The sequence below is a fragment of the Cnephaeus nilssonii genome (assembly GCF_951640355.1).
Source record: "Cnephaeus nilssonii genome assembly, chromosome: 5".
NCBI lineage: Eukaryota > Metazoa > Chordata > Mammalia > Chiroptera > Vespertilionidae > Cnephaeus > Cnephaeus nilssonii.
This window is the reverse complement of record NC_137076.1, coordinates 75913325-75927398: the sequence shown is the minus strand read 5'-3', so window position 1 is coordinate 75927398 and position 14074 is coordinate 75913325. Positions and strand designations below refer to the sequence as shown.

The following is a 14074-nucleotide window of genomic DNA, read 5'->3' as shown; positions in this document are numbered from 1 at the left end:
CGCCCCAGTGGCACTGGCAGTGACTCCTGTGCCCTGGTTACCTGACCTCAGGTGGCCTCCCGGGAAGGGCTGCTGAGGGACTCGGTGGCAGCTCCAAACGAGGTGACTTACGTAGGTACCAACTTTCCCAGCGATCATCACATGAGAATCACAAGTCAAAGAAGTGATCGCGTCAATGAGACAAGAGAAACCACTTCAAGGAGTGCTCAAGGCCTCAGACCAAACTTCAAAACCACCCCTCCCTGGAAAAGTCAGCATCTGCTGGCCTTTCGGAGGCTCGTGACAAGCTCATTCATGGTAACCTCTGCCTGCTGGGGGCCCAAGTCACTGGTTGTGAGTGTCTCACTTGAATCGAGGGCCAGAACAGCAAGAAAACAACTGAAATGGGTGCACCAAGGGGGTTTGAGGCAGCATCTTGCGGAAATCTAATTAACATCTGCATCTAGCTAGAGAGGGCCCTGGCTTGAAAAAGGTCAAGTTTCTTGAAGATTCTATTTGCCAATATAATTTAATTGTTAAGAAGAATACCCTAACATTTAATTAGGGTGCCAGTGTGAAAAAGTTAAAATGAGATTACAATTAAATGCTAATTAAACAGAAGATGGAATGTGGTGAAGATTTTACAGCCCTGGTGATTTGCATATCTTATTAGCAAGCAGTAAGCCAGCTGATCCACGAACACAGGCTCAGGTACTCGGTGCTTTGGTGGGAGCCCTTCCTAGCGGTGGCCTCAGCCGAGCCCAGCAGGGCTGGGGCTGCAAGACCTGGTGGGCGAACTGAACCCACAGTGGACTCATCACTGCCTCAAAGCTCTCCCAACCCAGGCAAGCCAAGGGGCACGACAGACAGTCCTGCTGCTCTGGTGCCAAGGGGAGCCGCCCACCTGGACCGTCCATCTTCCTGCCCCAGAGAGCAGCCCTCCAAGAACCTAGTGTCCCTGTGAGCCCCTCCAAAGAGGCACCGATGTGTTTAAAATCTCTCGCTGTTCCTTCATCCTGTGGAATAGTTTAAATGCCATCTCCCCCGGGATTCCTTCCTTGATCACCCTGACTCAGGGAGCACCAACTGCCCGGCAGAGCCACTTTCTATCCCAGCATCCTGCCTCCCTTCCCAGTACTTCCAATTCTGAAGATGAGCTGGTGCGCTCATGCTGCCTGTTTCACATCCTCTCCCCTGACACACCTGTCCTGGTCTCCGCTGCATTCTCAGTGCATGGCGACTGGCACGTAACAGGTGACTGAGCAAATGAATGAAAGGGCTTCTCTGAGGAATTATCTGATGAATCTGAGGCTCCCAGCTGGCTCTCGGCAGTGCTTTTTGAACCCACAGTAACAGGGTGAGACATCTCGTAGATATACCCCAAGTTGAACCTGAACAAAGCAACACAGGGTTCAAAGCCAAAGGACCAGGGTGCTGCCGGAGCTGGAGTTGGAGAGGCCAGAGTGCCAGGCCACCCCAGCGGGGGAGAGTGACCCTGACCTAGGAACAGGCCCAGCGTTGAGAATTCCGAGCAAGCAGGGGTCCCGGGCTCAACTCGGCCCGGGAGATTCAGGAGAGAGGAGTCTGATCTCAAGAGAGTTCTGTTTCGTCCCGGGTCCCTCAGGGAGCCGGTGGCAGACGGGACACCAGTGGCCCTTTCGGGCAGAGGACTCGTGTAAGCACAGTAAGGCAGCGCTATCATAATGGTAAAGAGTACTGTGTGCCCAGTACCAGTGCAAGGGCTGTTCGTGAGTTAATTTATTATCAGGCCCTATACCAACGCTGAGGTGGGAGCTACCATCATTCCTATTTTACAGCTGAGAAACCTGAGACTCAGTCTAGTTAAAGAACCTTTACAAGGTCCCGCGTGTTGGAAGTGGCAAAAGTACCCCACGCCAAGACCATTCTGACACCATCCACACTCTCCCACAGCCCCTTTGGCCACAGGGCTCACTGTCAATTCCCCTGAGTTAACCTGAGGTCAAATCAAGTGGCTTCTGCTAGGACTCGACTATGCAAATCAGGTGGAGGCTTTTGCAAGTTGCAACTGCCCTCAGACTGAGCTGCAAGGCATACCAGGCCCCGTGCCTGTCCAGATGCAGTATCCAGAGCACTATTCACTTTTCTCCCTGGGCACGTGGAGGACCCTGCGGGGACACACTTCTCCCTTGCCGAGGCGGGGCTGGCCTGCTTCATCCTTCAGGTCTCAGTTCAGCCCACATCTGCTCTGGGAGGCCTTCCCTAATCCCAGGATGGGTTCTGGGCTTCCTCTGAACTCCCACAGCCCCAATATGGGAATCTCCTGGTTTCTTGCCATGTCTCCCCATAAGAAGGTGATCTCAGTGAGGTCCGGCCGGGCAGGAGGTTGGAGCCCAGCAGTGGACAGGGCCTGGCACACGCTAGGTGCTAACAAAAGTTGAAGGACTCAAGAACCTCCCATGGACCTGCCACCACCTTGCTGGGCTGCTGCCCAAGGCTACATACAGCTGAGCACTCTGCCTTTCAGAGAAGCCTCTGTACATTCATATAAAGCCTGTCCAGCCCGGCCAGTGCGGCTCAGTGACTGAGCATCGAGCTATGAACAAGGAGGTTATGGTTCGATTCCCGGTCAGAGCACATGCCCTGGTTGGAGGCTCTATTCCCAGTGTGGGGCATGTAGGAGGCGGCTGATCAATGATTCTCTCATCATTGATGATTGATATTTCTACCCCCCTTTTTTCTCCCCCCTTCCTCTCTGAAATCAATAAAAAATATTTAAAAAAACAACAAAAAACCCGTCCACAAATATGGCAACCCAGTTATAAACCAAATACCTTGTTTTTAGTTGCCAGAGGTTAGGCTTGAAAAAAGGCTCAATTATAATCTTAAACGGCTTCTGAATTATTTATGAAAACTAAATAAATAATAAAATGGCCACTGATAAACTGGAAGCCTTGCTGTGGCAGGAAAGTTAGAAGCTGGAAAACAAGCAATTTTCTAAGAATGTGAATGTTTACTATTTTTCTCTCTTTTGGCAGAAATTGACAAATTGTTAAAGGTCTGCTGCCTAGCAACCAAGTTCTGCTGAGCTGCTTAGGAGATGTGAATTGTAGCTTCTCCAAACAGTATGAAGAAAGTTTAAAGGTCTAAAATTTTAATTTAATAACCAATCTGAGTGCCAGAGGTACCGATGCAACTCTGGACGGAGCTGAAGACCCTGCTCTGCCTAGAAGTAGGGACGGTTCATGACCTTGCCTTTCACAACCATCTAGCTTTCTACACCTGTTTCTCCAGGGAGAACCAAAAACAGGCTCTGCCAGAAAACATCAGTGGAGTCTGATGTGACCTCCAAAAGCAAATAAAAACAATGACAACGGGCAGCTTTCACAGTGCCATCCAATGAGTTCTCATATATGGCCACAGACTTGTGGATGTTATTTGAGTATTTCATCCCAGGACCTGGGACCCTGTACTTCCTCTTCTCAAGGTGAGTTATTGTATCATAGTCTATTTCAGACCAAGAGGCACCAAGAGGAAGTTTAGTTACTTAAGGAAAGGCTCCCGCACTTACCACAATTACAAAATACGATTATTTGGGTAATGATTTGTTTAATGTCCATCTCCTCTAATAATCAAGCTCAGCGAAGCAAGAGGCTACATGTGTACCCTGTTTATCATTATGCCTGTTTACGGCACAGTGCCTGGCACATAACAGGTGTTCAAGAAATGTGTGTGGTACAAGTGAGTGAATGAATGCATGAACCTCAGGATTTATCTGAAGTTTGGCTAAACCCTGAAACTTCCTGTCCTGCTTAGCAGGGGTTGGTCAAAAGATTCTTCAGTGGACTTCAGTAACTGGTCTTGGTCACTCCCTCAAAGTCAGTGAAAATGCGACTGCCTCTCCATGACCTCTGTCCACGTGAGGAGTCCCAATGCAAAGCTGGGAGTGGTACCCTCCCCCCAGCCCTCCTAAGGATATTTGAGGGTATGTCCTGAAAGAGCCAAGTGAAAGATACCTAATTTTTAAAATATGTTCTTATTGATTTTCGAGAGAGGAAGGGAGAGAGAGAGAGAGATAAAAACATCAATGATGAGAGAGAATCTTGATTTGCTGCCTCCTGCATACCGCCCCCCACCCCCCGCCCCCCGAAGATCAAGCCCACAACCCAGGCATGTGCCCTGACTGGGAATTGAACCGTGACCTCCTGGTTCATGGGTCGATGCTCAATGAATGAGCTACATTGGCCTGGCCCAGATACCTCATTTTAATGCATTTTTTTCTGAGCACTTCATCTTGTTAGAAACAATTGCTAGTAGTGAACAGTAATTGGCCTGTTGTGACATGGCAGGTGCTATGCTAAATGCCTTGTATATATAATTTCACTTAATTCATATCACCCTCATCCTACAGATGTGCAGACTGAGACTCAGAGAGGTTAAACCCCTTGTTTGAGGTCTGCATTGCCTTTTAACCACTGCAATACTATCTGCAAACCAGTCAGATATTTCTTCTTTTAAAAAAAATCTCTTTTCGCCCTGGCCGGTAGCTCAGACGACTGGAGCATCACCCCGATACAGCAAGGTTATGGAATCAATCCCCAGTCAGGGCAGAGAAAAGCAGCAATGGATGAATGTATAAATAAGTGGGACAACCGCCCTGGCTGGCATGGCTCAGTTGGTTGAGTGTCGTCCCATGCACCAAGAGGTCGCCAGTTGGATTCCCAGTCATGGTACATGCCCGGGTTGTGGGCTCGATCCCCAGTAGGGGTTGTGCAGGAGGCAGCCAATCAGTGTTTTTTTCTCTCTCTCTCCCTCTCACTTCCTCTCTCTCTCTCAAATCAACAAAAACTTTTTTTTTTTAAAAAAAAGTGGAACAACAAGTTGATGTTTCTCTCTCCCTCTCTTTTCCCCGTCCCCCTCCCCCTCCAATCAATAAATAAAAATTAAAAAGAAATCTCTTTCCTGAGCTGGAACCTGATAAAAAGTATCACATCCAAGAGCAAAGTTAGATACTTAAAATTAGGCATAAAACACCAGAGAAAGGCTCTGCCTAGTCCCATTCAAGCTACCACATTTGGTCACACGCTTAAAACACAGGCACACACTCCCTCTCTCTCAACATCTCTTTCTCTTTCACAAGGATAACAGCACTTCCTGCTCTTAAAGAGAATTTATTACACACATTTCTTTTGCAAGACAAGTCCCAGAGGCCAGGAGGCCTTTCCAGCTGGCGGGAGCAGTGCTGCTTCTGACTATACGAGGCCCAGAGGAAGGCAGAGGGAGGCTCGGCAAGCAGGCGCTCAGCCCCGGGGAAGGGCTCTCCGCTCGCTCGCTCGCCGCCTGCTCCAGGATAGCAGAGGAGCTGCTGGCCAGAATCAGGGCTCGAAACCACTGGGGCAAACACAAAAACCCTTTTTAGGATTCTCCTGCTTCACCTCTCAGGTTTGTGGGTCTGTTACTACAATATATGTCACCATTTTTTAAAATATAAAATAGATTGTGTTGCCCGGCCAGTGTGGCTCAGTGGTTGAGCATCAACCCATGAACAAGGAGGTCACGGTTCGATTCCTGGTCAGGCACATATGCCCGGGTTGTGGGCTTGATCCCCAATAGGGAGTATGCAAAAGAGAGCTAATCAATGTCTCTCTCTCATCGAAGTTTCTATCTCTCACTCTAAAATCAATTTTTAAAGGTAGTTAAAAATAGGTTATGTCAAACATCTGGGTAACACCTCTGCTCCTCTAGGAAGGCATCGTATTGATCCTGTGGTTTTGCACCCCAACACAATCTGGCCATCCCCGCCTTCACCCAAAGGTAGAAGGGTCTCATTTTCAAAAGCAATGGGTCAAACCAATGAACTGCCTCCTTTCTCTTCACTTGTTGAATCCTCACCAACACTGGGTCTTGGGGACACCCCAATGGGGTCAGAAGCTGTCCGTAAGGGTCACCTCTTTCTCCTAGGCGCTGTCCCCAGGGGCAAGAGGCTGAGCACTGGCGAAGGGCCTCCGTGGAGCTGTAAACAGGCCCCACTCCCTCATGTAGAGATACACCAGGTTGTCGCCAGGGCCCACTAAGGAACTGATGGTTGAATCCCAACTCCCACCCACCCTGTGCTGGGACCACCCAGGCTTCTGTCCCAGGGAGGCCAGGGTCCCCGCCCCTCACTCGGGGATCACTCCCACTTCCAGGCTCCACAGGCCCCAGGAAAGGATGGCACATCTACAGAACAGAACCTCCATGGCAGGGGGCAGGGCAGGGCTCTACTGATGACGACTCTGAGGCTCAGAGAGAAGCACTCATTTGCCCACGGTCACCGAGCTCCTCAGTGGCAAAGCTGGCTGCACCTCCCGTAACAGACCCTTTCCTGTGTAGCACCTGCATCCTGCTGACAGCCAGAGGACAAGCTCCCTGGGGACACAGCCTGCATCTTTTGTCCCCCTAGCACCGGGCAGGGTCTATTAGGTGCTGGCTGAGTGTAATCAGTGTCCCTGCCCACTGGCTGAGTTCTGGGGACTCTGACTTCCTAAAAGCACGGCTTTCGACTTCAAGACAGCCTGACTGGGGGAATCCCCACCAGGTGGCCTGCCCTCCCATCTGCCTCTCTGCCCAGCCTGAGGAAGACACTGCCCTGCCGGGACAGAGGGCTTAGCAAAAACCTGCCAGTCCCCTAGCTGCCGCTGTGGGGACGGGGGTGAGCTGGGGGACGGTCCCACCCACTCCCACTGCCTTTTCTTAGGTCACTGAATCGGGCTCCCGTCCCCTCTTGCAACCTCAGGATCTTCCACGGAGGCCCAAGCCAGGAACTCCCGCCTTAGCATATTAGGGAGAAAGGGCTATGACAGTAGTGTTTAACCCTGGCTTCCAGGGGGCGGGGGCAGGCTTTGAGAAAGTACAGGTCCTCTGAGGCCCCACTCCAGACCATTTAAGTCACAATTCCTGGGGGTGAGGTAGGATAGGCGGTGGTCTCTGATCTCCATCAGGTTCACAGAGATACGACCCACAAAGTGTTAAGCACCAACAATGATGACGCCTTTTGGTAAGACAGGTCAGCCAGAAACTCAAGGCCTGAGCAAGATTTATGCACTAATGCCACCTCCCCAGGACAGGCTAACCCCTCCTCCTCCCTCAGGACTGGCCTGGCTGACGTAGGCCCCAAGCGCCAGACCTCAGCTTTGTTGGGGTACTGCAGGCAGGCAGAGCAGAGGAAGGCAGCGCGCGGAGTCCTTGGGGTCAGGCCCACTTTTCCCTCTACTGCCAAAGCGAATTCTGGGGCCACCCCAGGACCCAGGCCTGCACTCCCCTTTCACTTCGGCTGAGGAAGACCACCCGCTGGTTAAGGGTGGATGAGAATCTGGGCCTCAAGGCCTCGGCTCTGTCCAGGGTCCTGACTCCTGACGGGGAGCACTTTTTCCGCCTGGGGCACCTCACTCTGGTGTAGAGGGCATCCCTTGATTTGCACCCTCAGGGTGCACTGGGAAGGGCCGGCCTTGGCAGGTCATCAGAGCGGCAGCTCCTCGGTTCTCTAAACCCAACCCCAGTCCTTCCCACAGCTGTTGGCTTCTCTATGGGCTAGTGGTGCTGCTGGGGATAAGGACTCGTGGTCCTCAACCCCGCCCCCCCATCACTGTCCGCATTCAGGGATAAGGCGAGGAAGTGAACCACAGAGCCCCCAGCGAGGGGGCTCCTGCACCACACACATCAGTTTGCAAACATTCTGGCTGGGAACTTGGCCAGGCTGGGAGCAGACCCTGTGACCAGCCTGACAACCACCCCATAGGCTTCTTACTCTGGGGGACAGGGCAGCCGGGGCTCCCAGACCCCCTCTCATCAGGGGGTCCAAAGCCCTGGGCCCCCAGGCCCAGCAGCCGAGAAGGGCCCTCCTCTCCACACCATTCACAGAAAGAGAAGGCAACAACCCAGCGAGATTTAGTGCAAATGTTCTGTACCGCCAAATCCTCGCTTTCATCTCCGCCTTCTCAGGAGCCAAATAATTTGGAAGCTTTCATTGACGGTTTCCTTTCTGCCCCAAGATAGCTTGGAATTTATGGTGGCTCCGGCTCAGCCTCCTCACTTAGGGGACGAGGGAAACCTCACAGGCTGCTCTCCAGCCTGCTGCGGGAGGAAAAGCTGTCCTTGGCCATAGTTCAAGGCGGGGAAGACTTCCTCAGCTCTCCTGGAGCCCAGGACTTGAGGTCGGGTGTCTCCCTCAGGCTGCACAGCCCTCTGGGAGGCTCCTGTGCTCGAACCCAAGGCCACGTGTAGCCAGTCCCCATCAGGGCAGGGCACCAACACCTTTACAATGACTTGACTCTATTTTGGGGGGGGGGGAGGGGAGGAGGTTCAAAGGCTCTGAGCTGGAAAACCCAAGAAGCAGGGGAATTTTCAGCCCCATGCAAATCATTTTCTCCTCGGCCTCCGTGGACACCTGTTTCCTCCCAGCCACCAGCCTCTCCTGGGTGTCGATGGCAGCCCCGGCCCTGGAATCTCTGCCCTGAGAGCCGGCCCTTCCTCCTCCAGGTGCTTGTGGGGAGGAGGGAGCAGCCAGCCCTAGGAGCTCCCCTGAACTTCCCCACCTTTCTCCAAAGCCGCAGGCTCCTCTGCTCCCAAAGGGGCTTGACAATTGCTGCCTCCCAGGACCCACAGGACGTGTGAAGGTGGCTAGTGTTTTACTAATTCAATCTCAACAATTGGGGAGCCCCTGCAGGTATCAAGATGGGGGTGGGAAGGGAGAGGGGGGCAGTGGAGTTGAGGAGTGGTCCCAGGGGTTCCAGGGCTCTAGCACTCTGCCTCCCACTTCCCAGTGCACCCACTGAGCAGGGCTAGTCCAGGGGGGCACTAACGGCCTCAAGAACAGAATCTTCCCAAGCAGGCTCGGTCCAGCCCTAACTGCATTCCGGAAGGTCTCTCCTTCCAGCTCCACCCCTCCTCCACGGGGCCAAGGGAGGACAATCGGTTGGGGGTAGGGGTGGGAGGCATCAGGTCTCAAAGGCTCCCCACTCCCCACAAAGGGAGAATGTTAGGGTCAGTCAGCTCCAGGAGGAGGCGGGGAGTCCTTTTTCAAATGCAAGGTTCTGCGGAAGACCCCCCTAGGGGCTGGCTAATGACAGCTGAGCCAAGATGGCTCCAGTGGTGAAGGGGGAGAGGAGGGCTCCAGGCTCAGAACACAGATCCTTCCCCCAACCCCAAGTCAAGGGCTCAGCCCCAGAACTCTGGGCCTTCCCACTCTGGGCACTGTTAGGCCCCAAAACTTCAGATCTTGGCTATATAACTTAGGGAACTTCAGTCCTTATCACAGGACTGAGAACTCTGGACTACTTAAAAAAAAATTTTAACTTTAAAAAAGTTATATATATATATATATATATATATATATATATATATATATATATATATATATATAAATTGATTTCAGAGGAAGGGAGAGGGAGAGAGAAACACAGAATCATCAATGATGAGAGGCATCACTGATCAGCTGCCTCCTGCATGCCCCCCACTGGAGATCGAGCCTGCAACCCAGGCATGTGCCCTGACCAGAAATTGAACCCCTGACCAGGAATCAAATCATAACTTCCTGCCTGGTTCATGGCTCAACACTTAACACTGAGCCACACTGGCTGGGCTCTGGGCTACTTTTAAGGATTAAAAAACTAAAGTGTCCATCACTCTAAAGTGCCAGCTACTCTGAAGGCTGCAGAGCAATGCCTCTCTCGAGGGCCCTATTCAACCCTTCCACAGACCCTCCAACTTCTCAGAGACTCAGCGCTCTTGCAGCCTCATCTGTGCCTGGGGCCTCTTCTGCTTTGAAGACATCTCCCCCCACACCCCCCCCCCCCATGCTCTTCTCCACAGCTCCAGAAGCCAAATTCCTCTACCTGCCACAAGAAACATCCCAGGTCAAACAAAGGAAGGCTTAAAATGCAGGCACTGTGAACTGGGCATAATAAGGAGCAGAGGACTTAACTGGATGTCTGGGGACCCATCCTCCACCCCTACACCAGCAACCCTGTCACCCTTGCTCAGCCTCCAAAGTGTCCCGAATACCACTGCTTCTTACTCCACTGCCAACCCCAGGCTCTAAGCCGCCATCGATTACCTCCTGGTCAACTGCAAGAGAATCAGAATCCTTCCTGGTCCCGCCTGTGTCCCGGCATGCCCTTCTCCTCACGGCGGCCAGTGGGACCTCTCATTAAAACATCAGACCGCCATTACCTTGCTTATGATCCTGGAAAGGCTGCTTCTCACTCAGATCCTCAGATCAACAGAAACATCTTTACAACAGCCTCCACCCCCTGCCTTCATTCCCTCAGCCGCACTGGCCTAGCGTGGCCATGACCGTGCCCTCTGCCAGGACTGCTCTTCTTCCACCCATCTGCAGAGCTCACTCCCCGGCCTCTGCTCCTGTGACCTTCCACCTTCGCTTCGCCTTTCTTTAGCACACTGGCCACTACTCACCTCTGAGGGCTTCTTTTCGTTCTGCCGGGGCCAGCCCGACTTGGTGCTGCTGGGCAGTTTGGAGCATCTTGAGGCAGATGTAGTGTGGCCTGCGGAGAGAACACAGCCCATGAGGGGCCCTGGGGGGCCAGGAACACCGCCCACCCACACCCAAGGATAGAAGGGAAGCTCCAGCCTGAATGTTCAGGAGGTGGACGCCTCTGTGAATACCTGATAGACTGTCCCTGCTCTGGGGCTCTCCAATGATGAACGATGACATGAAACCCCCTCTACCCACCAACCCGAAGGGGCTTGGGAAACAAAAGGCAGTGACCAGGACTCAGTATTATCTTACTATGTGACCCACGACAAGTCCCTTGCACTCTCTTGTCCTCTGCTTCCTCCTTGGTGTGATGCCCTGGGTAGACAAGAGGCGGGGCAGAGCAGTGGGAATAATGCTGCTCTAAAGTAGCCCCACAGACCAGGCTTGAGCCCTGGCTCAGCCACTTACTAGCTTGTCACCCTGGGCAAATAACTAAGTTTCTCTGGGCCTCAGTGTGCTCTTCTATAAAATGGGGGCAAGAGACTAACTGGCTGTCTTCAAAGGGTTGCTGTGAGAATTAGATGATAGCATGCCTGTAGTCTTCTCAATAAGCATTAGCTATCACTATGAGGGTCTCAGGCCGTTGCTGGACTACAGGGCTGTGGCTTCTATCCCCACGGGTCAAAGGAGCTGAAGGGAAAGGACAATGCATCGGCCCGACCCAACTCCCAGGCAGCTACAGGGCTCACTGCCCAGGAGCCCACCCCTTGCAGGTGCTCCGCCCGCTCGGGCTCCTTTGCATGCAATAAAGTTAGAAGTAGAGGATGCGGTCCTCCTTGGCTCTACTGAGCCAGGCCACAGGCAGTGTGGTTGCAGCCACAGAGGGCCAGACGCTGTGATCTCCTGCCACAGGGAGGAAGGGCTGGCCAAGTTAGACACCAGAGCCCAGATGAACCAACAGACCCCCAAAGGACAGTGAATGGGACCTGGAGCGGGGGATGGGACTGGGACCAGACCCACCATGGGATTGCATCTGCCACAGGCTCTTGGAGGAAGGTATGAAACTTTGGGAGCTCTAAGGGGCCTTGGAGATCTCCTTAATCTCAGGGGCTCCCCACCTATGTGAACAAACTGAGGTCTAGAGTTGCAGCCTCCTTGGCAATGCAGCCTCTTTCTCAGCCTGGGCTTCCACCAGTAACACCACTGCGTGGGAGCCCCCTGGCAGTGTCTTTCCGACAGGGCAGAATGCAGCTCCTGACTTCAACCAGCTCATGCAGGCCCAGGCTCCTGGGCAGCTAGGAAGAGCGGCCTTCTACTACTAGAGAAAAGCTCTCACCTTACACACACTCCCCCAAATTTCAGAAGAGGCTCCCTAAGCCCTGTCTTCTCCTTGACAACATCTCCCCATCCCCAGACATCCAAATGAAACCCCCAGGCCATGTACTAGTCTACCTCTGAGACTCTATTACTGGGATCCCATGAAGGTCAGACTGCTTCATTCATTTCTTCAGCAAACATTTACTGAGCACCTATCTAGCTGGGGATAAGGCAGTGAGTAAGACATGACCTCTCTTATCAGGGAGCTTGCCAGTGGTCAGGTAATAATACTTATCAGGTAATTATTGCAGTGACAGATTTTCTATGGGTTGTGTAGAGCCCTCCTATAGTGCCCTGACTCAACAGGAGAGCCACAGGGAGAGGGATGTACTCCTAGTAGCCAGGAGTTACCTATCCAAAGGCCCAGAGGGGAGCAGATCTGTTCCAAACAGAGCAAAGCAGGTGGGGCTGAGACCTGCAGGGTAAAGGGGTGGGGGGTGGGGGTAGAGTGAAGAGGACAGCAAGGCCTTACTGTGGGGACTTTCTTAGGATCAGAGGGACCTGCTCTCATTTATGCCTTCCCCAACATTGAGACCATGGGCAGCCGCTCCCCATCTGTGGGCCTGGTAATTATCCACATGCTTTCCCTGGAGGAGCCCCAAAAGGAAGGCCTTACTGTCAGTGGTGTCAGAGTTGTCGCTGCTGATGGAGTATTTTCGCCTCTTCTCTTCCATCTGCAACAAAAGGCAGGCCCCATTATACACACAAGCAACCTGGGAAACCCTCAATCCCCCAGAAAATCACCAGTAGCCTCCCTCCCTCCCTCCCTCCCCACACTCTTCCGGCTACAGCCAGCCAGCCCCACTCGGCCCCACCCACCCTGGGGGGGATGAGGGAGGGGAGAGGAGGGTGCATCTCCATCTCCTGAGCCCAGAGCCTCAGAGGAGCAGGCGTCTAGGATGAGAGGACCTGCCCAGGAAACTCAGGCTCACCAGAAAACCAATCCACTCCCAAGCAAACGTTGCAACTGGTGCCTCACTGAGTGCGGAGAAGGGAAGGCGGTAGGGCCATCCTACCTGAGTTTAAGGACAAGCCAGCCCTGCCTGCACTGAGGACTCATCCTGAGGGGGTCGGCCAGGAGTGTGGAAATGGGGGTGAGTACAGGGAGGCTCCAAGCTGGGTCCCTGAGACACACCAGGCCCAGGGTCACTGGTCCTGGGCTGGGCTCCCTCCCTCCCCCACTGTCCTTCTCCAGATAAAAGTACAAACCAACTTGATCTTGACTACAGTACTTAACTTCAAGGTAAGAAGGGCAGCTCTCCCATGCTGCGCTCATTCCTCTACCCACACTATCTCAGCTATCTCCAGTTCCTAACAACCCGGTGAGCTGTGAGCTATTTGCATCATTTACTGGGGAGGCTCAGTGCCTCGTCCTGCTAGTAACTGTCTGAACTGGGATTTGAATGCCTGTGGGCTGATCCCCGAGCCCACACTGAGCCGCCTTTGTGCCCTCCTCAGCGCCTGCCTGTTGGAAGTGCTTTCCCACCCACTATTTCCTCTAATCCTACAGAGTCCTGGGTGGCAGCGCCTGCTCCTGTCCCCTTGGAGGGGAGCACACCCAGTGGCTTGTTAACCTGCTCTGGGTCTCAGCTAGTTAGTGGCTGAGTGCTAATGTGAGAACAGATCTGGGGCTCAGGGCTCAGAGCACTTTCCACCATGTTCCTGTTCCTGTTCCTGTGAGTCTGGAACCTGGGCTGCCTCACTGCCCACAGCAAACAGCCAGGAGCCAGCGTCAGCAGGGAAGAGCCCCACGGCCTAACCCAGCTGCCGGCCAGCCAGGCTCCCGACCGCGCCTATGATCCTATCTACTACCTGCCACCACCCCAAATCTGCCCTTGCCAGGCCTGGGGTTCCCCTTCTCCTCCTGTGGCCCTGCAGAGACCAGGGAGCATTAGGCAGGGGTGACTACCCAGACCTCTGAGCTGACCAGGAGGACCCGCCTGCCTGGAGCTTGACCAGAACCAGGAGCTTCTCTCTACCCCGTGGCCCCCAACAGCAGGATTAGGATGACAGGAAGGTTCGTTGGGGCTGCTTATTGCCCAGCTCTGAAGGTGTGGACAAGTGCCCCGCAGACGGCGTGGAGGTATGGAGGGATGCCTGCTGGTATGAGGTGCATGGATGACAGGAAGGTGGGAACAACTCACTGCGGCAGGGGAGGGGGACACCATGGGACACAGGGCCCTTACTGAGCCCCCAGAACAGACCTTTGGTACAGGTGGGCAAGACGGCTGCTTCCCTTTTGCAGACGAAGACAAAGCAAAGAGG

At 53.4% G+C, this 14074-nt stretch overlaps 1 protein-coding gene across 5 annotated transcripts in view; it reads right to left on the bottom strand.

Moving 5' to 3' along the window:
- Positions 1–14074, bottom strand: part of JADE2 (jade family PHD finger 2) — a 50469-nt gene that overhangs the window by 25315 nt on the left and 11080 nt on the right. For all 5 annotated transcript variants that reach the window (XM_079771422.1, XM_079771425.1, XM_079771421.1 and 2 more), the window contains 2 exons: positions 12426–12483; positions 10411–10499 (listed from right to left, as the gene is read on the bottom strand). In XM_079771422.1, the coding sequence (XP_079627548.1) occupies positions 10411–10499; positions 12426–12483 (147 nt within the window). The remainder of the gene's footprint in view (positions 1–10410; positions 10500–12425; positions 12484–14074) is intronic.